The sequence below is a fragment of the Choloepus didactylus genome, chromosome 4 (assembly GCF_015220235.1).
Source record: "Choloepus didactylus isolate mChoDid1 chromosome 4, mChoDid1.pri, whole genome shotgun sequence".
In the NCBI taxonomy this organism is placed as follows: domain Eukaryota; kingdom Metazoa; phylum Chordata; class Mammalia; order Pilosa; family Megalonychidae; genus Choloepus; species Choloepus didactylus.
The window spans coordinates 95746889-95773373 of record NC_051310.1 but is presented as its reverse complement, the minus strand read 5'-3'; the positions used below and the strand labels follow the sequence as shown (position 1 = coordinate 95773373).

At 43.5% G+C, this 26485-nt stretch overlaps 1 protein-coding gene across 5 annotated transcripts in view; it reads right to left on the bottom strand.

Annotated features, from left to right (window-relative positions):
* ADAMTSL3 (ADAMTS like 3) overlaps positions 1-15673 on the bottom strand; it is a 389485-nt gene extending 373812 nt beyond the window's left edge. For all 5 annotated transcript variants that reach the window (XR_005216378.1, XM_037833191.1, XM_037833189.1 and 2 more), the window contains exons 1-2: positions 15262-15673; positions 13700-13801 (exon numbers count right to left, since the gene is read on the bottom strand). Coding sequence is in view for 4 of the 5 variants with exons in the window: in XM_037833191.1 (XP_037689119.1) it covers positions 13700-13768 (69 nt within the window). In the remaining variant the exon portion in view is untranslated. The remainder of the gene's footprint in view (positions 1-13699; positions 13802-15261) is intronic.
* Between the last annotated feature and the right edge of the window lie 10812 nt (positions 15674-26485).

The window sequence follows — 26485 nt, the reverse complement described above, 5'->3', positions numbered from 1 at the left end:
AGAAATAGGATTTCATGATAAAGAAAAAAATCATGTAGCTGATGAAGTGAGGCATATACAAACGAACAAATCAGAATGGCTACAGACTTCTCTTCTGCAATACTCAGCCAAAAGGCACAGAAGTAATGTTTACAAAGACCTGAAAAAAAAGAGAAAGGAAAGTTTTCTTTAATTACATTTTCAGAAATAGTAACTATGCATATGTTGGATCTCCTTTGCTATCATTTTTATGTAATTGTTCGTAGAGTTTGTGTTTTTACAGTTTAGGTTGTCCTCATTCTGTACAGCATGTCTCCAGTTGTTTATTCTGTTGGATATATGTTTGTTGCTTCTAATGGGGCCAGCTGTTTGCTGAAGAAGAGAATAAAGAGGGCATGGGTTGTGAGGTAGTAAATGAAGGAGAGTAAGTAGTCCACAGCTTTAATTCTGCATTGTTGTCTGGGTCATCTTCTCACTAAATATGTTATTTGCCTTTCCCTACAGTCACATCTTCCCATTATTTTTAGCATTCAAAAGTCAATGAGGGTCTCAAGAAATTCCTTTAATTCACAGGTTCTTGGTTCTAGAAAGTCCTGGCCCCTTACCCTTTTTATCCCACTTCATCTCCAAATCTCCCTCTGGAGGAGGTTATGTTGGGCATACATACAATAAAAATTCTGCATTAACTTCAGCTCCATGCCATTTTTGTGTCATGGGCCTCTCTGAGGACAGTGTCCACTTCTTCCAAGTCCCACTCCGGGCCTCCAGGTTCATTCTTGCCAAAAGTTTATTAGATAAGCACAATTGTAACAATCACCTTTAGGGAAATTTGTGTGCTGCCCACAATCCAAGGAAACACATGTCAGTCTTCAGCATCCTCCCTCACTCAGATATAGATTCACAGCACTCAGGAAAAATACTTCATAGTTTGTATTTGCAGGCTAATGCCATTTCCTTGTTTCATTGGAGATAAACTTTGTTTTTGGTGGTGGTGGTGGTGGTTTTATGCGGTTTTAAGGGAAGAAACTCATTATTATTCCATTATGCCATATGCCATTTGTTCTAGTTTGCTAATGCTGCCTGGGTACAAAATATCAGAAATAGACTGACTTTTATAAAAGGGGGTTTATTTGGTTACACAGTTACAGTAATAAGGCCATAAAGTGTCCAAGGTAACACATCAGCAATCGGGTACCTTCACTGGAGGATGGCCAGTGGTGTCTGGAAAACCTCTGTTAGCTGGGAAGGCACGTGGCTGGTGTGTGCTCCAAGTTCTGGTTTCAAAATAGCTTTCTCCCAGGACGTTCCTCTCTATGCTTCAGCCTCTCTCCAAAAGGTCACTCTCAGTTGCTCTTGGGGCGTTTGTCCTCTCTTGGCTTCTCTGGAGCAAAAGTTTATTTTCAAAGGCAGTATCCAAAATGTCTCTGTGAACTGCAGTTCCTCTCAGCTCCTGTGCATTCTTCATAGTGTTCTTCTTGGCTGTAGCAAGCTCCTCCTTCTGTCTGAGCTTATGTAGTGCTCCAGTGAACTAATCAAGGTCCATGCTGAATGGGTGGGGCCACACCTCCATGGAAATTATCCAATGAAAGATCTTGCCCACAGTTGAGTGATCACATCTCCATGGAAACATCCAATCAAAAGTCTGCAACCCAATCAACACCCATACCTTTCCTGCCCACACAAGACTGCATCAAAGATAATGGCTTTTGGGGGGACATAATACATCCAAACCAGCACACCATTTAAAACACCAGGGCTTTTTCTCCTTGCAACTTGACCAAATAATTTTAAAGACCTTCTAAACTAGCTAAAACAATAATGATGAAAGGCCATCTTGCCCTAGTAAATACTAAACACATTGCACAGCTACAATAACTTTAAAAGTATGGAGTTATCACAGAAACTATATTCTAAAATAAAGATTTAAAAATGTAAAACTAAAAGAAAGCAGAGATATACAGATGTACAGCCTCTCAGGTGAGGTTATTTCTAGGCATGATGCAAAGGCAGAATTGATTAATTTACACATTAAACTAGTTGGAAATTTTAAATGTCAGTATACTAAAAATATATTAAAATAAAATACAAATGACAAAATGGGAAAACTATTTGCAATATATGAAAGACAAAGGATTAATACTTTTTATATATAAAGAACACTTACAAATGAATAAGAAAGTCTCAATAGAAAAATGGGCAAAAATATGTAGGTGAAAGTCTGCTGTTCTATTTCTAATATATTAAGGAGACAATACACAAAAGCAGGAATATAAATGGCTCCAAAATATTTTTAGAATCACTCACTAATAAGATTTCCTTATCTTATATGGCCAACTGTGGTGGTTGCAAGGGAAGAATACACATTGATAAAAACTTTTTGGAAGGAAATTTGGAAGTACAAGTCAAAGGTCTTAAAACTGTACATAGCTTTTGACTCAAAAATTAAGAGTCAAGAAATTCATTTTTCTAGAAATGTTTTCAAAGGAAATAATCACAAATGTGAGCAAAGATGGATCTGCAAGAACATATAAAGAAGCATTATTTGCAAAATCAAAAAACTGTGACCAACCTATATGTTCAGCAGTAAAGAATTATTTAATAAAACAGTGCACATCCAAATGATGAACTACTATGGAGACAATGACATGTAAAAATATTCCTCACATTTTTAAATTGAAATAAAGTGATAATCAACATACAGTGTAATCACTTTTTTAAAATTCATCTAAATGTTAATATTCTAAAAAGAATGTTAGAAGCATATCCAACAAAATCCTTACAATTGGAAGAATTAAAGATTATGTTTATTTTCATCTTTGTCCTTTCTTGTGTTTACACATTTTTATGGAGTATGTTATACATCTTTAAATCAGAACAAAAAGGAACACAAAGGTAATTTTAAAAGAGAGAGAGAGTGAAGTGAACTTAAACAGTTCCTTAATACTGTAAATGAATTTTTATTAAAAAATAGTTACACTTTCATGCTTTTAAGCTATTTTCAAAATAAAATGTTATATATTTATGAATGAAGGCTTGGAGAAAGAATACGTTTCTGAGTATTTGACCACAATAATTCATAGTATACATTGGCTGGAGTTGTTCTGCGCTGACAAATTCCAGAAAGTAACTGCATAAAATAGTTGGAGAGGAAATTGTTTTATGCTTCCATGCTATTTATGGAAATTAGCATCTTTATAAAAATAAACTGGGAGCAATCACAATCATAAACCTTGAAATGTGGTTTCCATAAGATGTTAGCTTTGGTGCTTTAAGATCCATTAGCGACACAGTGGAGGAACACTGCCAACGTTTTTTCTGTTAAGAAACGATTACATATAATTGGTTTTTTCGTCTTGTATCTATAATCCCTCCCATTCTCCTGACGGCTTCCCTTTGGTCTTCAGTATTTGATATACTGAAATATTCACTTTCCTAAGAAAAACCAACATTTCCTTTATGCAGTGCCTGACCTTCTGTGGTCTATATTTTCCCTCTAAAACTACTTCAAAGGTAACCAATCGTTTTGCAAGATCAGGGTGAATTTTCACCTTCGTGTACCCCTAGAACTTGCTCAAAATCTGTAGGATTTGCAACCCTTTGTAATCACTTGTCAAGTTCTATCGCTTAAGTTTCTGAAATGGTTCCCATATGCATGTTCCCTTGTCTACCACTAAATCCTCACTGCTGCACTCTCTTGGACTAAGCCTAAGGCCTCACCCAGACCAGTAAGGATTAGTGCCCGAGGCCTCCTGCACAGCCTTTGTTCAAGCCTGTCCCCAGGGGTCCAAAGGAGCCCAGAAGTGCCTCCCATCACCTCCTGATCAACACTCACAGGACTCTTTGCTGCCTAACAAATAAAGTCCTTGGTCAGCTTATCAGGGTCCTCCCCAGTGTAGCCACAAATGGTCTCTGCTCATCCTTAGCTCACACCCCACACCGCCATAAACACTACTGCTCAACAACCTTATCAGGGAAACAGAGAGGAGAAAACAGATCCAAGAGGCATTTCTCAATGGAACAAATGGGAATTAGTAGCTGACTGGGTACAGGGAAGGTGCAACAGAGAAGACATGTAGAGTTGCCCTAGGATTTCTGGCTCGAATGAACAGTTGAAGGAGAAGCCCATGCTGAGAAAGAGCTGGAAAGGAAGCTAGAACTGTGATTCAGGAAACATTGTGCGTGAGGTCCCCAGAGAACATTCTGATAGAAGCATATAGCAGTTCACGGATATACTGGTTGTAGCTCATAGAACAGACAGATACTGGGCCACTTCCATTTAGAGGGACCCCAGATTTAAAAGGATGAGAAACTGAAACAGAGTTATCAAGATTGTGTTTGATTTTCAATGTTTACATTTAACAGTTAATGCAAAAAAAAAACAAAGTTTTCATCTTTCCAGTGTATATGTAATCCTATTGGAAGAAAACATCAAAAGCCTACATTTGACAGTGGGCATCATTATGAAACCCGGGTCCCCCTGTGATAAACCCCAGACAGGTGCCTCTGGATAGAAAACCAGAGGAGTGAATGAGGCTGCCTGGGAAGAAGGCAAAGGACAGAATGCTGGAAGTGAGTAGCATTTAATAAGAGGCACAGATGAGTCAAAGAAGGAACCTAAGATGGAATGGTCAGAGAGACAGAAAGACAATAAGAGGCACAGGTATCACAGATGCCAGACAAGGAGAGAGCACCCCTTCATTCTCCCACTAGATTCACCGGGGACTTATCTAATGAGTCCATCTGGCAGATTTTCAGGCCTTGGGAGCAACTTGGTAATAAGGTGGAGTCTGCATCCCGGATAAGCTTAGGTTTTAATGTTCTGTCATCGGTGTCAACACAGTTCAGAATATTCATCTAAAATCAATGTTGAGAACTAGTTCACACAGGAAGCACATTTATGGCATAAAACCTGAAGGGCTAGAAAATCTTGACCAAGATTTGAAACAGACGGAAAGCTGTGAGGCATGCACTAGGTGAATGGAACTTGAGGACAATATTTTGAGTGAAATAAGACAGAAATGAAAAGACAAGCACTACAACATCTCACTAATACAGACTAACTATAATGTGCAAACTCTGAGAACTGAATCTGAGAGCACAGGTTATCAGGGGAAGGCTTATTGTAAAGGTCCCTAGATTGTAAGCTCTTACACCAGTCACATCTATTCCTGAGTTGTAATGGTTCTCTCTAAATTCTGAGATACTGAGCTCTTTGTGCATAACCTGGTTGGTTCCTGGAACTTTGGGTACCTGTGTAACACCTGAGACTCAGAGCTAGAGTTCAGCAGCTATGAACGTATTACCCCATACAACAACTGTTAAAAAAAGCTGAAAAAGAGTTCAGACTTCAATTAGAGATATGAATGAAGTGGATCTGGTTAGGACTAAGGCAAATCAGACTAAGGGGTAGAGGACAATATTGACGGTGTTTTAAAATTTCAACTTCTGTGTGAGACCAAAGGAAGAGATGTTTATTTGGTGCAAAATATGTATTTTCTGTAGCACATTATATAATTTAACTTGTATGGTCAGTTTATTCAAACATCATAATTACATAGAACTTTGAATAGGAAGTGAGTTCTGGTTGGATTGTACAGGTTACTGTGAAACCCTGAAACATCCCAGAGTAATTTGAGAGGAGAATAAAATGTATTTGCAAAGCCCCTGTAATGGTTAGGTTCATGTGTCAACTTGGCCAGGTGATAGTATCCAGCTGTCTGGTCAAGCAAGCACTGGCCTAACCATTGCTGTGAGGACGTTTGTGGCTGGTTAATAAACCAACAGGCTGGTTTATTAAATCATCAGTCAATTGGCTACAGCTGTGACTGATGATGTCAACGAAGGGTGTGTCTTCCACAATGAGAGAATGCAGTTGGCTGGATTTAATCCAATCAGTCAGTTGAAGACTTTTAAGAGAGACAGATAGAAAACCTTCACTTCTTCGGCTGCCCAGTGAAGCATATCCTGAGGAGTTCGTCAAAGTTGCCAGCTCGTTTCCTGAGGAGTTCATCGAACACGTTCATAGAAGTTGCCAGTTCATTTCCTGAGGAGTTCATTGAACATCTTCATTGGAGTTGCTAGTTCACTGCCCGCCCTACGGAATCTGGACTCGTACATACCCACAGTTGCGTGAGACACTTTCATAAATCTTATATTCATAGATATCTCTCATTAATTCTGTTTCCCTAGAGAACCCTAACTAATACAGCCCCCTTGAGGGATGGGGGAAAATGTGGAAATATTAAACTTCCCTACCTGGGGAATTACGGATATTCTCACAAGCATTGGGGACTACCAATTTAGAACGCTGTTCTAGTTTGCTAATGCTGAGGAATGCAAAACACCAGAGATGGGTAGGCTTTTATAAAATGGGGGTTTACTTCACTACACAGTTACAGTCTTAAGGCCATAAAATGTCCAAGGTAACACATCAGCAATCGAGTACCTTCACTGGAGGATGGCCAATGGCATCCAGAAAACCTCTGTTAGCTGGGAAGGCACGTGTCTGGCGTCTGCTCCAAAGTTCTGGTTTCAAAATGGCTTTCTCCCAGGACGTACCTCTCTAGCAAGCTTGCTCCTCTTCAAAACGTCACTCACAGCTGCACTGAGTTCCTTCTCTTTGAGTCAGTATGTTTTATATGGCTCCACTGATCAAGGCCCACCCTGAATGGGTGGGGTCACGCCTCCATGGGAATATCCCACCAAAGTCACTACCCACAGCTGTGTGGGGCACATTCCAAGCAAATCTAACCAGCACCAAAAACATCTGTCCAACAAGACCACAAAGATAATGGCATTTGGGGGACACAATACATTCAAACCGGCACAAACACCGAGTCTTTGTTCTTGGGGCTTGCCCTTATGAAGCCTGTTACTGCAAAGGAGAGGTTAAGCCTACTTATAATTGTGCATAAGAGTCACCCCCAGAGAACCTCTTTTGTTGTTCAGATGCAGTCTTTCTCTCAGCCAATTGGCAGGTGAACTCACTGCCCTCCCCCTTAAGTGGGACATGACTCCCAGGGCTGTAAATCTCCTTGGCAATGTGGGACATGACTCCCTGAGATGAACCTGGACCCAGCATCATGGGATTGAGAAAGCCTTCTTGACCAAAAAAAAATGAAACAAAATAAAGTTTCAGGGGCTGAGAAATTTCAAATGGAGTCAAGAGGTCACTCTGGAGGTTACTCTTACACACTATATAGATATCCCTTTTTAGTTTTTAGTGTATTGGAGTAGCTAGAAGGAAATACCTGAAACTGTTGAACTGTAACCCAATAGCCTTGATTCCTGAAGATGACTGTCTAACTATGTGGCTTACACAGTATGATCATGTGATTGTGAAAACCTTGTGGCTCACACTCTCTTTACCCAGAGTATGGGCAGATGAGTAGAAAAATAAGGACAAAAATTAAATGAATAATAGGGATGGGAGGGTGGGATGTTCTAAGCGTTCTTTTTTACTTTTGTTTTTATTCTTATTTTTATTTTCTTTGGAGTAATGAAAATGTTCAATAATTGATTGTGGTGATGAATGCACAACTATATGATGGTACTGTGAACAACTGATTATACACTTTGGATGACTGTATGGTATGTGAATATATTTCAATAAAACTGAATTTAAATAAATAAATAAAATGAAACAGAGAGAAGAGGAGGAAGGCCATAATCCATATCAAGTGTGCATGAAAGCATGTTCCCCTAAGAAAAAATTACTTTAAGGAAATATTTAAACAAGAAAAGATTTAAGCATAAAATGTTCATTACAGATGGCTTATGATACCAAAGACAAGTGAACAAACAAACCTGGAAACAACCTTAATGCCCAACAAAGAAATAATTTGTTTAAACAAATTATGATATTGTGGTCTATCCATAAATAGAACAGAACACAGTCATTTAGAAATGAAAACGAAGTCATATATGTATTGACCTGGAAAGATATTCATGATGTATTGACTGAAAAAATGGTGTCTAAAATAGTATGTGTGGCATGATCCCATTTACCATGAGTTGGTTCTCATTATTCCCAGTATTTATGTTTTATAAAGTTACCACAAATACTAAATAAGTGAATAATGAACCATTGCTCCTACGGGAAATACAGGGTTAGGTTCTTGCAAGCCTCTGGTCACAACATTTTCATCAAGCATTCGATACATAACCTGCTTTATGTGTGCTTCTAATTAAAAAACATCTTATTTAATATATATAGTTGATTCATTAACGTCAAACTCATGGCCAATAGCACTATAACTCATGTCTGAACAAAGCTTATCCACCACACTCCCCGTAAGGCATGTCACAGACTTCTCGTGCTTACGAACACTGGGCAGCACTTCAGCACTATGGTTGGAGGCTATTTTAAACAGTGAAATGACCAACAAAGAGCACAAAAATGTGAAAAACATGGCACTAAATATATCATAAAGGACACGTACAATATGAGAGCTGAAATGAGAAGGCAGACCGTCACCTTTTTCAACATCAGCTGGGAATGTACACATCACGTGACTCAAATATTTTGCTGCTCTGTCTATAAATGACCGCAAAAATGCCACAAGTATTGATTTGGGGGTTATAAATAAATTTTATCAAGTTGGATGAGCTCGTATAAAACTGTTATGGACACTAGAAGAGTCATGATCTTTTAATCCAATCTTGTTGGGTGGAACCTTTTGATTGAGTGTTTTCATGGAAATGTGACTCAGCCAACTGTGGGTGAAACCTTTGATTAAATTATCTCCATGGAGGTATGGACCCTGCCCATTTAGGATGGGTCTTGATTAGTTCACTGGAGTACTTAAGAAAGCTCAGGAGCTGACACAGACACTTACACTTGGAGATGCTTTGAGAAGCAGACAGAAGGACTTTGGAGATACTAAGCTAAGAGATGAAGCCCAGAGTTTGCCCTGGGGAAGCTAAGAGAGGACTCCCAGACATTTAGAGAGAAATACCCTGGGAGAAAAAAGCAAGGATGCTCAAGAGCTGAGAGAGAGAAGCGAAGACAGAAGCCCAGAGACATTTTGGAGAAAGTCATTTTGAAACACAACCCAGGAGCTAAGGACCAGCAGATGCCAGCCACATGCCTTCCCAGCTGACAGAGGTGTTCCAGACGCCATTGGCCTTTCTCCAGTGAAGGTATCCTCTGGTTGATGCCTTAGTTTGGACACTTTTGTGGCCTTAGGACTATAAATTTGTAACCTAATAAATCCTTTTTATAAAAGCTAATCCATTTCTGGTATTTTGCACAATGGCAGCTCTAGCAAACCAGAACATAGGAGAATTAGCAAATATGGAACCCGTGAATAATGAGGATTGACTATTTTATGCTATATTTATGCACAGAAAATATATGGAAGATTACACATGAAAATGTCAATGGTGATTATCTGGGTGGTAGTATTAAAGTCAATTTTTAATTTTCATTTTCAGTATCTTCTATTTTTCAACAATAGATATGTTTCATTTGTTTAATAAAATTTAAAACAATCTAGAAATAAGGAGAGGCAAGGCCAGCAACATGGTAAGGTTGGCCAGCTCCACATGCACAAAGCCCACACCTCTGCAGAGATTCCCAGGCCACTAATGGATGGAGCCTCTGGACTCAGAGTTGGAAACAAGTGTTGAGAAAAGGAGGGGCTGGCAGGGTAGCTGTCTTCTGTGGCCATCATGAGTGGCTAGAAGCAACAACATGGAATGTTGAGCTATGCAATGAGCTCATCAACTGACTTCCCAGGACAGAGAAGGGCAGGAAGAGGGACACAGAATTTGGCTGGGGAGTTCTAAGGAAGGGTGACCAGAAGCTATGGAGATTGTGCACATGAGCACAAAGAGAAAAATAGATGAACCCCTCTCTCCCCCAAAATGGTCCTACCATGAATGAATTGTTATCACAAGAAGCTGTTGTAAGGGATGAATATAAAGGGTTTACGGCTCTTTAACCACTGCTCCTGTAGGATACAATTCAATCAAGAGGAAGCTGCCACAGGCTACCAACTCAGAACTGAGGCAGCCACCCAACGTCTCCTGGGTCAGAAAGAACACAAATGTGTTGTTTTACATGTCTGCAGGCCAGAAGTCCAATGTTAGTTTTACAGGGCTAAAATCAAGGTGTAGGCAGGGTTGGTTCCTTCTTGGTACACCAGGGCAGAATCTGTTCGTTGCCTCTTCCAACATCTAAAGGCTACCACATTCCTTGGTTCCTGGCTACATCATTCCAATCTCTTGCTTCTCTGACTGCAGATTCTAGGATAGTTTCCCTATCTCAAGATCCTTAACTTTATTGCATCCTGCAAATCCCTTTGTCATGTAAGGTAGCATTCACGGGTTCCAGGATTAGGACATGGAGGTATCTGGGGTCTACTATTCACCCTACCGAAAAACCCAAAGGCCTCCACACTCCCTACCCAGTAGCTCCATCTATATGAAAATGCTCAGACTCCTGTAGCAACCTCCAGCCTCATGGTGATAGAAACAAAGCATGAAACCATTCAGTCTAATCCTTATGCACTAACAAGACCCAGGGGATAGGATCTGAGCCAACTCAGATGGCACTTAACTTACAAACTGTGTTCTGAAATTTTTCAAAATCCTTCTCTCCACAGAGGAAGGCTCTCCCAACAAGCCTCCCAGAATCTCTTCCTGTAAATGTCTCCTGCCTTTCAAAAGTGCCACCTCAAGGGACCTGTTCTAGTAGATGTCTATGGCTCTGAGGACCTTGGAACTTATGGGGTGGGGGATGGGGTGTCCCCAAAGATCACACCATCCTGCAGAAGAGGCCATTCTATCCAGAGTCACAGGACGGGGGCAGGATTTACCAGAGAATCGGAGCAGTGCAGCACCTCCCAACAGCCACTTGGGTTTGCCTGAAATTGCCCTGATGTGATTGCTTAAAGAAATGATAGCCACATGACCAACATTAAAACAATTTCTAGAGGAATTTCCCAAACAGCTAGGGATCCATCCTCTGACTATTAAATTAGCAGGCAGGTGAGGTTGCTCATTCTCCTGGGAAAGAGAAAAACAACGAGGGACAAATTGTAATTTGGGGGGACAGTCAACATAGGATTCATCCTCAAGATGTCACGGGAGAGTCTGAGAAGCTCTGAAATACTCCATGCTGGAAGAGTGAGTTGGAACAGTAGCAGCTGCCTCCTCAGAGAAGACCAGGGTCCCAAAGGAGAGGGTTTGGAGCCAAAGGAAGCTTCCAAGGCCCATGAGACAGGAAGAGGGGAGAACTTTACAGCTGTCTGGATGAGGGTAACAGCAAGCTCTTCCAGGAACGATCAAGAATGAGTTAGAAAAACATGAGACGGTGACCTTCATGCCTTGCTCTGCAACCGATCATGATTATTTGTGGTCAGTGCATATGAGAGTTCAGGTTTTAGCTGATTTAATAAAGAAAATCTAATTGCAATTAAATTAGTTGGAACATCCCATGCTCTTGTGGATCCATTAACTCTCTACCAGCCACCTGGTGGCAGCAGGGGGAGATACTAAAGGCAAGGAGCATACTAAAAGATACCTTACTCCCCGCCCCCACACCGCCAATGCCAAAATCCCAAGATGCTTTGGAGGGACAGCTGTGAAATCAAACCTTGGCTGACCCTAGGGAAATAACCAAACATCCAACCCATGGGCAGGGCCTCAGGACCGACCACCCAAGCTGCTTCGCTAGAATATATTCTTTGAGAGTGCAGAATGGGGCTGTCCTGGCCTTGAGCCCAGCGCCCACTCACACCTGAAGGAACTTTCCCCTGAGACCATCAGGTCCCACCCCCTTCCAGCCTCTACAGCATCTTCTCTCCCATGCTGATGCCTCTTGAGAGCCCCCTATGGCTCCACAGCAGCAATTATAGGCACTGCCAGTGTTTCAAACCTTTAACACCAACAAGCCGTAGCAACAGCGAGAGCGAACGTTCAGTGTGCACTTATTATGTGCCAGCTACTGGTTTTTTCTTTGTTCTATTACACAATGATTAACTGCTCTATATAATGCCATGAGGTAGAGACTATTATTACCCCCACTTTACAGATGGTGGAAACTGAGATGCCACAGGTAATGAAGTGGTGGGGCTGGGATTTGAACAGTGGGTGGTTTGGGGGATGAAGGTCTGAAATCTCATTTTATGGCCTTCTATTCACATTGCAGCAATACAAGGAAACATTGCTTCCAGAGGCACACAGATATGGAAAAATCCACAAGAGGTCAGTGAGTGATTCAAGCTGGGCAAACACTGCCCTTGGCCAAAGGTCAACAGAATGCCTCAAAGCACATTTAAGTTTTATAGAGTGAAAAAAGACAAAATGAAATGCTGTGTCTTGACGCCTGAGCCCCGTTTGATCAGGAATCTCAGAAGCTCTCGCAGCCTGTTTCAGATTTGCTGATGGGATAGAAAAACAAGTCTCCACCCTGTTACCACAATACTATACCTCGCTTGTCAGAGAAACCCAAAAATTACCCTGAAAATACTTAATCTCTATCCAAAAAAAAAAAAAGATATCTATTAAAATATGATTATGGGGCAACATAGATAAAATGGGATAATACGGAGAGGAGGTAGTTTACTAACCAGCTCTTGTGAGTCACAGAAATCCTGGGGCATTGGAGCAGACACACCAAGAGACATCAAGTCCAGGAAAGTGAAATGAGAGGCAGAGAAGGCTGATTAAATTTATCCCAGGGCATATATCTTTATTCATGCATGCATGCTCAAAAGACATTTAAGCCTTTATTAAATGCCAAGCCCTTTGCTAGATCCTGAAGATACACAGGCTCCCAAGCCATGTTCCTGAGAAGTTATGTCTACAGGGAGGGGCTGCCTTATTCTAATTCACACATAAGTTCTGTATGGACTAGCAGCAGCCCTCAAGACACATAATGAATAAAATGTGCTCTGCACCTTTAGATCTGAGCCTGAAAACTGCTTAGCTGAATTCAGGCTGTAAACATATTTGTCTGGCTTCCAATGCTTTAAAAATTGGGAGACTTCACAGGAAATCTAGAAATGCCCAGTTATCTTGAAAAATAAGATTTGTCAATCCTGGGCTTGCATGTCCACTTGGCAGTGATTAGATGGAGTTGAATAGAGGCTGCTCTTAATAGATACAGCATGTTCTCTCCAGTTTGCTACTGTCTCCACCACTCCCTATTATCTCTTAGACAATGCTCGCTTCATTTTTTGTTTGAGTTTACCCTGTAGGCAAATGAAGATGCAATGCATGAGCTAGGTGCTCCAGTCTGGTGGAAAGACACCAAAGAGGACCGAAAGAAGGACTGAAAAAAAAACAGTGTAATACATGTTGATAGAAGTAAACCAAGTTTACTTACTTAGTGGCTCAGCTAAGGCCAGAAACCTGGTCTCTGCCATGCATTGTGTCCTGGCCTCTAGGAACACAGCTTATTTTGAGCACATGCAGACAGCCATTCCAGTCTGAAAAGACAGAGTCCATCCTGGCTCCAAGTAATCTCTGGTGCATAGTATCCACAGTGCTGTCAGGGCCCTGCTCAGGAACCAGTAAGAACCAAGGGGTGTGGATCACCCTTACAACTAAGCCAACCAGAAAGAATTATTTGCTAGAAGTAAGAAGAGAAAGTTAGATTCTCTTCTTGGTGGGATTACCCACCCACCATACCAGATCTTAGGTGGTCTAGAATAATGCTCCTAAGTAAACAAGGGATGCCTACCCATTCCCATTCCCTGCTCCTCTTTATTACCTGCAGTAAGGCAGAGAGCATGAAGCACATCCACATCAGCAGCCAACAGGGGCTCTTCCCGGAAGCCATGGAGTCCAGTCACCTGGGTATCTCACCTGCAGCCTGCAAAAGAGGAGAGAGATGTTTCCAATTGCAGCACCCCCATAATTTAACAGAGGAGCCAGAGTGAGAGCCCCTGAACCCCAGACAACGCCTTGGAAAGGTCTGTGTTGGTCTAGCATGGAGCAGCCCACTGCAATGTGCAGGCTGTCTAGGACTCCCTTTAGAATGGATCTACATCAAGGTCAGGAAGACAGTGCCTGCAGTGTGCAGCCCACTCTCCCAGCCCTCCAGAAGCTAAGGCATCCCTGCACCAGCAACCTCCCAGCCCATTTGTCAGCAGTAGGGTGTGGCTGCTGGCATCTGAATCAGGAAGCCAGCATGGAGAGCCAAGGGTAAGGGCCACTGCCAGCTTCTGCTACCTTGGGCAAAAATTAGTCTAAAACCAAATAATCCAGCCCAGAAAAGGGAAAGGACCTGCCTAAGGTCACTCAGCAAGACAGTGACCATTCCAAAACTGAAACGCAGGTGCTGCAATGGTCCGAGGTTTTCTCCTCAAGATGACACAGCGAACCTCGGGGTCCCAGTCCTGCAGCCAGAAAAGACCTGGGAGCTGTATTAAAGGTGGCTCAGATATCACAGGCCCCGGGCCAGCCTAGCTCAATCCCCTCGAAGTATGTGACCAGCAGAGACCAGCAGAGACGGAGAGGACTGGGAGGGGAGTGAAGGGCTGGGAGGGAGCTTCAAATATTCCTAAGAATTGACAGGGAATTCAGTATGAATCGAGACTGGAAAAGCCGAGGTCACACTCGCCTCTCACTTCGCCTCGCGGGCGCCTTGGCGGAGCTGGTGTCCGGGGGCGGGTCGGTGGCTTCTCTCCATCTGGAGAAAGCATTAAGGGCCTGGCCTAATGCGATCCGCAAATGTGCTGCTGTTTCCGACCTGAGGCGGCGACTCCGGGCTGAAGGGAGGCTGCTAGCTCCGGCTCTGGAACTCTGCGCCCCCTCGATTGCTCACACCAGCCTTCTAAGCGCACACTCTTCTGACTATCCGCCGCGTCGCAGTCGCTCCTCCAGCGCTTCCTCCATTCCCAGTCACCCCCCACGCCCACTTTCCACGCCGGGTGCATCGCCCCAGCCCTCACTGCTCTAGGCGTTTCCGACCCAGTTTCCAACCAGCCGGACCTTGGGACGCTCGAGACTACTCGTTGCCGTCAACGGGTTTTCTACCTTGAAATCCCCAATCCTGAGAACCCCTAATCCTGCGGAGTTCCCCCCATAATCAGGAGCGCTCACGGCCCGCAGAAAGCCAGGAAAATTTCTCCCCGAAGCCTCCAGAGCCCCCACGGAGCGCGCCTGCCCCGAGGTCTGCAAGACCTGAGGAACGTCGCAATCCGGAAGCCACCGGGTCCGCGGAGCGCCCCTGCTCCGGGTCCCCCAACCTTGCTTAAAGCCCGACTTCCCCTGGGGAAAGCCTTCCTACAACCCTGTGGGGCGCCCCAGCGCCTTGCTCCGAGCACCCACCTTGCGCCGCTGAAGCGTCTGGGACGTGCAGCCCGAGGGCCACGCGGGCTCGGCGCGCGCAGCGAAGAAACTGGCAGACACGACCGCGGCAACACCTCGTGTGGAATTCCGGACCAGGACCTTCCCCGACGCCGGCCTCCAGCCCGCGGCGCCGCAGTGACCGCCGCCGCGGAGAAATTAAATGGGGCTGGGACGGGGGCCGCCCCGCCTCTCCCGCCCCCTCTGGGCGCGCGGAGCGCAGCGCAGCGCTGGCCGCGACCCAGAGGCGGAGGGCGCGCGCCGCCACCTGCACCGCCCGGCAAGTGCGCGGCGCGCCCAGACGCCTGTCGGCCCTCCGGAGGAAGCAGCGCCCTCGGCCGGAGCTGGGGGCACTGGGAGCGCGAAGAGACCGGCTGAGGGGCCCGGCGCGGGCCTCTCGGAGCGCGCGGGGCCGCGGCGACGGCGAGACTCGGCTGGAACGCTCCTCCGCCCGCTTCCTGGAAGCCACTCCTCGCCCTGGGCCGGCCGCCAGGCGTTGTGCCAAGAGCCGGGATTGCCGACGCCGCCACAGCCGCCGGCGGCAGGCGCGCTGGGGAAAGGCGGCCGCTGCTCCGCGGGCCAGCTGGGGCGCCCCGCCTCAGCCGAAGCCGGGTGAAGGGATGCCGTCGCCCCCTCCTCCCTCTGCCTTTTCATCCACCCACCCCACCCCCGCGTGGGCGCGGACTCGGAACAGTGAGGCCCAGAGGCCACACGGAGGTTTGCCCGGAACCGCTGGCTCGTGCCTGCGAGCCTCAGGCGCTCCTGGCCAGGCATGACCGAAGTCGGAGACCAGCGGCCCTCTCCCGGCCAGCGCCTCCTCCGCCTCAGGCGGCGCCTGGACGGGGGCCCGTGGGCTCCGGTGCGCTCGCTGACTGCCCGGGGGCCACGGGCGTCCGAGCACGGGCGCCTCCTAGCCAGGCACGTGGCGCGCCTTCAGATGAGGCACACGTGTGCAAAAGGAGTATTCCGCAGCGACCGGGATGGTGCTCAGGCCCAGGGTTTGGGATGTGAATGCAGATGTTAGGGATGGATGGATGGGGTGAGTCCCCTTGTGAATTTCTGGAGGTGAAAAGAAGTACCCCAAAAAGTTTGTTCCTGGCCATAACCCTAATCTTAGCAGAATAAAGCCGAGAGCCAGGGGGTTGCTTGGAAAGCCGGTATTATGCCCCCATCATAATCATCACTTAGTTGACCACCTGTCATTTGTCCGCCACTGTGGCAAGCTCTTTACATACATCTAATCCTCACAACAGCCTTATGCGGTAGTTAGTAGCATTATGCTCATTTCACAGATGAGAAAAACGAGGTTTCGGGGATAAATAACTTGCCCTTGATCAATGGTGCAGTCAATATTGAAGCCCATACCTACTTCTCTACTGTTCATCCCTGAGCTTGCTCTCCTGCCTGTTCTGTGTTGGACAGCTTTAGAGCGGTGAGCTGGCTCTGGCTGCCCCCCCTCACTTGTTCTGCCCTTCCTCACTCTGGTAACTTCCTTCCAAGAAAAGGATCTCCAAGACTATCTCTCCGTTGCATACAAAATGGCTGGACTCTTCAGGAAAGTGAGCAGAGGATAGCCAATATAGAGGAGGCAAAAGAGCAGGAGGGGCTGGGGAAGACCAATCAGCAAGGGCAGGAAAGGCCGGACTACACCAGAACCAAAGGACCTATGAATGTGCTTCTCACATCAGTGAATCAGTAGAGGAATCACCACGTTAACATTTAGGAGCCCTTGCAATGTCCCAGACACTGTTCCAGGCACTTTAGTTGTATTAACTCACTTATTCGTCACAGCAGCGTATGGCATAGGTATTATCTTTATTCCCATTTTACAGATGAAAAGCTGAGGTAGAAAGGTTTAAACGCGTGTTCTTAGCAACCAAACTATACCACCTCTCTTGTCATTCTGACTCTAAAACCAGCCCTTATGGATCAAGGAGTCTATTACAAAAATTGCATGAATATTAAAGATGAATTAGAGAATTCAAAGAACTATTGCTTGTGCAGTGGCAGCTGTGTTAAGCTGCACTTCCAGTACCAGCAATTCAGGAAAGCACTCTGGAGTTGGGGTGTTCTGTTGGAAACATCTGAGTGGCTCTGCTCTGAGGTATTAATAGCTCAGAAAGACTTCATGGCTCATTTTCCCTTGGACACTTTTGATTTTTGATCCAGCCTCCACAGAGTGTCTCACATTAAGTATCAAGGTGAGGGTGGAGCTTTCTCTCCCAAAGGTGCCATCTAGCATCGGCCAGACCTCTCAATGAACAGCTGGTCAAGAGTGAAAAGCAGAAGAGAAGACATCACCAATACCCTTATGGAAGTTCCTCCTTCCTGTTAATCCTAGCAGGTCAAGCAATCCTTGGTGTGTGGCTAAGATACTGCGTGTTAGGGCATTTTGACTCTGATAGGTCTAAAAAACCAAGTTCCATTTCCTCCCTATGACCCATCTTCTTGGATTCCTGTTTCCCATTACCTGTCGCAGGATCTGCGGCTTCTTTAGATGAGCTTCAGAAATTCCTGTCACCTACTCCCAACACTGCTACTGACCCTAACCAGACAAGCACATCAGAACACAACTGTGCAACTTTCATAAGAGGGACAAAAAGGACCAGGGGTAGCAGTTGTGTGTATGTTTTACCCTAAGAAACATCAGTTCAGGGCTCCAGCCTTAATCTGTTCTTAATACAGAATTGCTCTTTCTAGTTGCAGGACTTGCAAAGTAGCTCTCAAGAAAACTGTGTTGGAGGCTTGGAGAAAAGGAGCATTTGGATGCAAATCCTGTAGAAGTTACAAGTGACTGCAATAATCCCAAAGGATGCTCTGTCAGCTGAGGCCACCAGGGGATAACAGAGATGTCAGGTGAGCATGATGTGTTAGTGTCACAAGGTTACTGAGGGAGTACTTTTCAGGAAAAACCTATAAGGCAGCAAGGGAGGCAGGATAGGAAGAAAGCAAGAGCCAAGCAAGCCTGTGGCTCAGTCATGTCTAGCCTTGGCCTGATCAATGGGGCTCTTAGAACAGAAACCACACCCTAGAGTTGCCTTGTCCTGAAGCAAGAGGGACACTGGTCTCGTGTCACCCAGTCATTGCCAACCAGGAGGTGGAGTGGTGGTACAGCCTACTGGCCAGCTCCAGTAAGCGAAGCACAATGCTTCAGAGAAGGTCTCAGGTAGGAACCCTTAGGTACTATCCTTCCAGTAGCTGAGGGTTAGGTACACCTGACTGAAAAGGGGATCTAGGAACAAGGCATCCTCACCGACTGTATCTACTACACAGGACTTTTTGAGTATCCCCAGCCCCACACAGGAGACTGCCTGTCCAGGGTGGGGTTCTTCTTTGGAAATAAGCAGAAATTTGCTTTATAAAACATTGTTCAAGTCTTTATCTGGTTGCTCTTCTGCTTCATAAGGAGGAGGTTTGACAGGAGATGATTCTACCTGGTGAGGGGCTCTGCATGCTTTGGGACACCTTCATTCTTGGTTTTTGCCTTCATCCTGTGCCAGATCCACGATTTCAAGTTAGGAGCTTAGCAGTTAGGACTCCTGCAGCACTGGAGATCTGAGCCAATCAAAATCCCTATCACAAGAGTGGGGATGGTTTTGGACAGCCTCTATCTGGAAAGTGCCAATCCTGGGAATGGGGTAGAGAAGGGCTCGAGTTCCCAAAGTGCTCCAGAGAATAGAATTCGGATTTGGTGATCCTTTCCAGGGCAGAAAACTGAGTTTTGTGTACATCTCATACTATGATAATTCTGCACATAACACTCCTACGTATGTGCAAATAAACTGCACTCTTTGGAACATGAGAAAAGCATAGATACCCTGAGAAGAATGGATTTGCTGGTGCCTTTGAATTTTCTCACTCTGTCCTCAAAAAGACCCTTGTCTTCTTTCCCCTCGGAGGCACACTGTGAGTGTAGAAAGCATAGAAGCTTTCAGGAAACCCAGTTCTGTGCATAAACTTTCTTCATTATATTGTAAAAGTTTAAAAACTAGAAAATTCCAAACTTTCCTCCAGTGTAAAATGTGAGATTTTTAAAAATACTTTGCCTATATGATATAGCAACACTTTCCTAATCTAGAACTCAACTCCAACAGTCTCTCTTAGTCTTAACACAACCAGAATCAGTAGTAAAGGCCTCTGAGCAACCAATCAACACCAAAGTTTTAAGCATATTGTATACAATCAAACACTTAGATCTCATTCAAAATTATTGATTCTTATTTTGCACATAGTTCTAACAAATTTATTCATCTGGTTTTCAAGAGTAAATTAGAACTCATAAATTAGAAAGGGACAGAATGCCTCCTAAACAAAGACAAACCGTGACAGTATAAAGGTACAACAGCAAAACCACAAAAAGGCACAAAAGAAGTAAAAAAGCACCACAGTCTCGTACAGATCAGTTCACCTCTATGGAGCCTGAGAAGTTCACTATGTAGTTACAGAACTGTGTTCATTTTCATGAATCTGGGTCATCTATGAATCCATTTGTTCACCAGATTATGTTTAAGAGATAAGGAAGTGAATGCTATAATTTGAAAAATGGCCACTCAAAAATGGATTAAATTTAAGGAAAGGAAAACAAAGCGAAACAATATGTGGTCCCTTAAATATTCAATTTTAGCTTACTTTAACATTCAAGAAATGAGTCTAGAGCATCATCTCTGACAACTCTAGAAGACAAAGATTTTATTCCAGAATTGATTTGAGCAAAATACCAGAGTGCAAAGTATGAAATGCTATTACTCTAAACACTATACTTCGTTGTTTAAAAATGTGATATCTATTTTCTTACAAATCATCAAAAAGAACTGTACAAAAAAGCATTTTTCCCTGTGCTGCGTTGCATGTCACTCACCCTGCACTATAAAATGAGACCCGCCTGTTTAGTCTGCTTTCCTACGTGTTCCTTATGCTCTCAGCTTGGCAATATTTGGGTTGGAAGCACCACAGAGGAATACTTGAAAAGTCTTTTTTCAAATATAAGTTCAATAAAAACATTTCTATGTATTAAGTTTTACAAAACACACTTAACTTTGGGAAGGTTTTGATGGCCAATTAAGCATTTTTATCCCTTCTTTACCAAGATTCAGGCAAAAATGTTCTATGGAATGAGTGTGAGGAACCAATTTCCTTCAGACCCCACCAGCCACAACTCTTCAGCTTTAGGACTAAAGAACAATTCAATTCATTGCAATGTAGTTTGATAGATATTAACTGACACTTGGCTTTGCATCTAGGTTACGCTAGGTCCTGGGAACACAAGGTATAGCCCCTTCCCTAAAGGACCAGTTAAGATCCAGTGTAACAAATGTTCCCAGAGGTGTAAAGAAGAATAGGGAGCTATAAAAGTGTAGGGCGGGAGGGCAAGTAATCCAGTCTTGGGTGTATAAGAGATTTCTCAGGGGAAATGATATTTCAGTTGAGAATTAATTTTTAAGTAGAAACACAGGGTCTTAGTGAAAAATAAAATAAAAAATTTACTCTCCTTCTGTGATTTTTCTCAGTGAAAAACAATATACTATCCAAAATTTGTTTTTTAAAAAATATAAATGGCTGAGGAGTAGATCTAGGAAAGAATGAATAAATTTATTACATGCTCAAGAACCAATTGTATCTGACCACTTCCATCATTGTCACAGCTATGCATGTATCTGCAGGCTCCTTCAACCTTATCAGTATTGAGGGGGACAGTGTAGAGTGTCTGTGGTGCAGAAACTCTGTCAGAGACCCCAATTCTCTCTGCCTCCTGGTAGTCACAGCATAGTGCAATCTCCTCTCCATGAGCACGGACAGGGCCTGTGACTTGCTTCTAACCTACAGAATACAGCAAAGGTGATGGAACATAATATTGTAACATCCGTCTTGCTAGCAGATGCTCTATTGACGTTCTTCCTTGCTGGTTTGGATGAAGTAACCCACAGTATGGAGAGGCCCATGTGGCAAGGAGCTGAGGGCCTCCTGCAGACAGTCCGTAGAAAACTGAATCCTTCCAACACCTGCATGAGCTTGGAAGTAGATCCTTCCCCATTTGAGCCTCAGAAGAGACCCAGCCCCGGCCAACACCTTGACTGCAGCCTCCTGACAGCTAAGCCATGCCTGGATTCTTGACTCTCAGAAACTGTGAGGTAGTCAATGTATTGCTTAAGAGACGATAATAAATGTGATACTTTGTTACACAACAGTAGATAGTTAATATATCTATGACTTACACATATAAAAAATGTGTTGAAAAATATTCAATCTGCTATTTGTCATCTCTTTCCTCTCTCCAGTACTTTCTCTGTAGTGTCAGTTGTGAAATGGGCTGGATGCAGATCAGATCTAGAACTAGAAATCAAGTTTCTCATCTACCTAACAGCACCTAAAAATACTTCTTTTTATTATATAGAAAGACTTAAAATTGGTATAAATATTTAAAATCTGTATACATTTTTATTTAATTTGAAAAATAAATTTAGAGGGGCATAATTTGTATCTTATTTTAGGGCTGACAGTTAAAAATCAGGTTCTGGAATGCTGTTTTAGCTTTCATAATCCAAAGAAAAGAGATTCTAGCCTGGTGTTCCCATGAATTCCTCTACAAAAATAGTTCTGGGCAGGAAGTATTCATGAGAAGGCTTAGGTGTGAAGTAAGTGTTCCAGACAAAGAGGAAAATGTGTGAAGGCCCAAAGATGAACGTTCCAATCCAATAACGACGTGTTTTTAAAAAATGTTTTGGTGCAGCAGAGACAATGCTATGTTCACGAAATTCCTTTTAACATGCTCCCTTCCTAGGTCCTTCCAGAAGGCTACGTATTCCAGTCTTCTTTCAGTTAGGCAGACCCAAGTGACTTGTTCTGGCCAATGAAATAAGACTGGAAGTGATGTGCATTATTTCTCGGCTGAGGCAGTGAAAAACCCGTGTATTTTCCAGTCTCTCTCTTCCCCTTAGGCCATGAACATAGAGGCTGTGTGTCGACATAGCAGAGCCACAAGATCATAGGATCCTGGATCACCCCATGAAGAATAGCTGTACTCGAGAGTCGTCCGACCTATGCCAGAATTTACATGGATAAGAAATGACCTTCATCTGTTAAAACGCCAAGATTTTTGAGTATTTGTTGCTGCAGCATAAACCTAGTCTATGCTAGTACATTTGGAACACAAAGTGAAAATGGAACTGGCAAAAGTAAGTCTACAGGGTTAGGCAGGGGCCAAGTTGTGAAGACCACATATGCAATGCTACAGGGTTTGACTTTATCCCAAGGGCAATGGTGGAACTTAGTATAATATTTGGCAGAGCAGTGATTTGATATGATTGGCTCTGAGGAGTAATTAATCTGGCTATATTTTATATAATCCAAGTGTGCCAGTTTGAATATATTGTGTCCCCCAAACGCCATTATCTTTGATGTAATCTTGTGTGGGCAGACGTTATCAGGGTTGATTAGATTGTAATTCTTTGAGTGTTTCTGTGGAGATGCGCCCCACCCAGCTGTGGGTGATGACTCTGACTGGATAATTTCCATGGAGATGTTGCTCCGCCCATTCGGAGTGGGTCTAAGTTGAGTCACTGGAGCCATATAAATGAGCTGACCAATAGGGGGAACTCAGTGCAGCTGAGAGGAACATTTCGAAGAGGAGCTACAGCTAAGAGGGACACTTTGAAGAATGCGCAGACGCTGAGAGAGTAGCTGCAGATGGGACACAGTTTGAGGACGGCCGTTGAAAGCAGACTCTTGCTCTGAAGAAGCTAAGAGAGGACAAACACTCCAAGAGCAACTACAAGTGACATTTTTGAGGAATTGCAGCCTAGAAAGGAACGTCCTGGGAGAAAGCCATTTTGAAACCAGAACTTTGGAGCAGACGCCAGCCACGTGCCTTCCCAGCTAACAGAGGTTTTCCAGACACCACTGGCCATCCTCCTAGTGAAGATACCTGATTGCTGATGTGTTACCTTGGACACTTTATGGCCTTAAGAATGTAACTGTGTAATCAAATAAACCCCCTTTTATGAAAGCCAATCCATCTCTGGTGTTCTGCATTCTGGCAGCATTAGCAAACTAGAACACCAAGCAAGCAATCATGATGGCCTAACCTGCAATAAGTGGTAGTAGGGATAGAAGAAAATGGATGGATTTGAGTTTCTTAGGGTAGAATGGACAAGACTTAATGCATGATTTTAAGAGTGGGGTACAGCAGAAAGGTGAGTCAAGGCTGGCACCTGCTTTCTGCCGTGGACCATGGGTGGCAGCAGTGTCATTCACTGATCCAGGGAACGCTGGAGGAAAGGAGCCCGTTTGGGCAGGAGGGGGCTGCGCAGAGATGAAGGCTTTGACTGCAACATTTTGAATTGGAAGTGCCTGTAGACCAGATCTCAGGAAGACATTCTAGACTGAAGATTTACATTAGTGAATCGTCGGTTTATGGTTGGTACTTGAAACCATGGATATCGGGGATGTGGGTGAAAGTAGCTACCTACCTATTCATCCATCATTTATCCATACATTGTTTATAAGGAAAGGAATTTCTGAGTTTTCTGTAATGTGCATATAATGTGTATAATTTCTTCCAAATAGTGAAAATGTTAAAAGCTTGCTTCTTTTTCTCAAAAGACAAAACCAAGCAGCTCTCATTGTAAGATGCTTTTGATTTCTGCCTAGGGTCACTGGGTCTGGCCTGAAGGAGTTTCCTAGCTTTGTTCTTTCTCTCTTCCATTGTGAATTGCAGCCTGAAAAATACTCTCAGAAGCCCTTGATTCCTCCAAGGCAATTCTGACATTCAATCCTAGCCTGGGTCTCTGGTTTACCATCAAAGCAAGAGTAGGGCTTACTCGGCATTTCCCATGAAATTTATAAATGCTATTTCATTAAATATGTACCAGAGCAGTGTATTTTGATTGTTGTTTTTAAAGACTGAGAAAGAAATCAAACGACTTCATGAGACAGGTAGCCTCAATATTATATATGGAGCCAAGAAAATTGAGAACAAAGTGTCCAGTGTCTTGCAAAGCCTAAATAAGAAAAAAAAGGGAAAAAAATTAAAAACTGATATTGACATGAAATTCCAGTTCAGGCAGAAACTTCTGATCCAAGATGATTTGAGCTCAAATATTTAAATACTCCTTGCCCCACAGAAATTACCAAATGAATATGATGAAAATTCTGTATTTGTGCTAGAAACTAGAGAAGGGAATCATCCATATACCTGAGACTCAGAGATTTGACAAAATACAGCTATAGCCATTGCCCTAGCAAAGATATCCCTCATGACAAGGAAAGAGGGCTGTGGAGACATTTCTGGAAATAGTGCAACAAGTATAAAAGAAACGAGACAACGAATATGTGTTTGCAATATTGCTCTCTTCCTCTGCCTTCAAAGATGGAATGATACTGTACTCATTCAGCCAGCTATAAGGCTTCTCTTGGGCTAGGAAAGAATCAAAACAAGCCTATAGAGGTAGCATTTCTACTAAAATATGTATGGAGTGACCTAGAGGAAAGAGGATCCAGGAGAATGGAAAAGAGAAGACAGAAATGAGAACAGTTTGTGGAGTTTGAGAGATAAGGAGAAGATTAGATGAAGAGTTGCTGTGGTGAGTGGGACTTGATGGAGAGAGATGTGGAAAGGCAGTTTTAGGAAATCTTGTTGTGTGTTGTACAATGAATTTCTGGATTTGAAACTACGCTGACGGAAAGCCTTAAGGCAGGCACACAAAATCCAGTTTTCTTTCCACCAAGTTGTTGGAAGCAGAATGATGTAAACCCAGTGCAAGTCCGGCCAAGAGCCAGACTAAAGATGCTGTTAGCCTTCTCCATGGGGCATTACAGGGAAGGCCTTTCTGTGGTGGGATCTCTCCTGTGTGGCACCCTCCTGGCTGCCTCTTGCCAGCCTGCCTCTCTAGCTTCCCCTTAGCTATGTAAACCAGAGACCATGGATTTTAAAAGATTCCATTTAGGGTAAATAAAATATGCCATTTTCCCAGTAAGGGTTTAGGGAGTACTAACCCCTCAATCTTTGGCATCTCAAGGGTTTAAGGGTCTTTGGAGAATGGTTGTTAACTGAGTTGAAGATGCATTGGGGAAGCTGAGGGCAGTGGTAGCTGACAGCAAGGCAGCCTCATGCCTTCCTTCCTTGGCTATTACCTTCCTGTGGCTTCACACTGGCAATGAGAAATGTATACATATAAACTGAATAAATATATGTAGACTGAGATAGCATAAAGCAGTAGACAAAACATAACCTAGCTTAAGCTAGAAATAAAAATTGGTAAGTGCTAGTGTTCATGCGGAACCAATAAACAGCACCCCTTTTTCTGCCCAACTCATGACCAACTGAGCAGTAAGACAGAAGAAGAAAGCATGGGAATACCACACCACCAGCAAAACTCTATTTCTCTAGAAGAAGGGAAAAATAGACGGTGGGGACCCTTGTAGTCTCAGCCACTCTCTAGATACAATTCAGCCTGAGAAAGGCAGTAAGTGTCTACTGTGTGAACAATGACTATTCCTGGCAGTCCGTGTCTCTACTGTGTGAACAATGACTATTCCTGGCAGTCCTACAACTCTGACTTCTTATCTCTTTCAATGGATGAATCCACTAGGCTGAATAGGAAGGAATATGTTGAATGAAAATGTATGGATCTCTAAAGAGAGAAAATAAGGACAGCTACATGCCTGTAGTTATGAAATTAAAAAAAAAAAAAAAACATATATAGATAAGAGGGGCCCCAAAGGAAGGTTCAAGACCAACACTAAGGTAGAAAGATAAACAGCATTCAGTAGATAAAATTTTAGAGACCTCAGGAAACCAAAGGCACACAAGTATGACTAAATGAAGCCTGAGCTGTATTTGAGCGTGAAATGATGGTACTCACCTTGCAGGCAAAGTTTATGGCTTTACAGTATGAACAGTGTCTTCATTTGACCTCCAAATAAGAGCTCTAGTCTCATTTAGCCCTTGTAGTGGATGTACAGGGGTTCTTCATCATTTTGGTTTTACTTTGCATTTCCTTGTTGATGACTAATTACATTGAACTCCTTGGGCTTGTTGGGCATTTGTATATCTTCTTTGGTGAAGTGCCTTTCCAAGTCTTTTGACCTTTTTAATTGCTTATTATCACATGTGAGAATTCTTTGTGTTCTGTATACAAGTCTATTGTCAGATACATGTATTGCAGATATTTTCTTCCAATCTGTGGTTTGCCTTTTCATTTTCTTAATG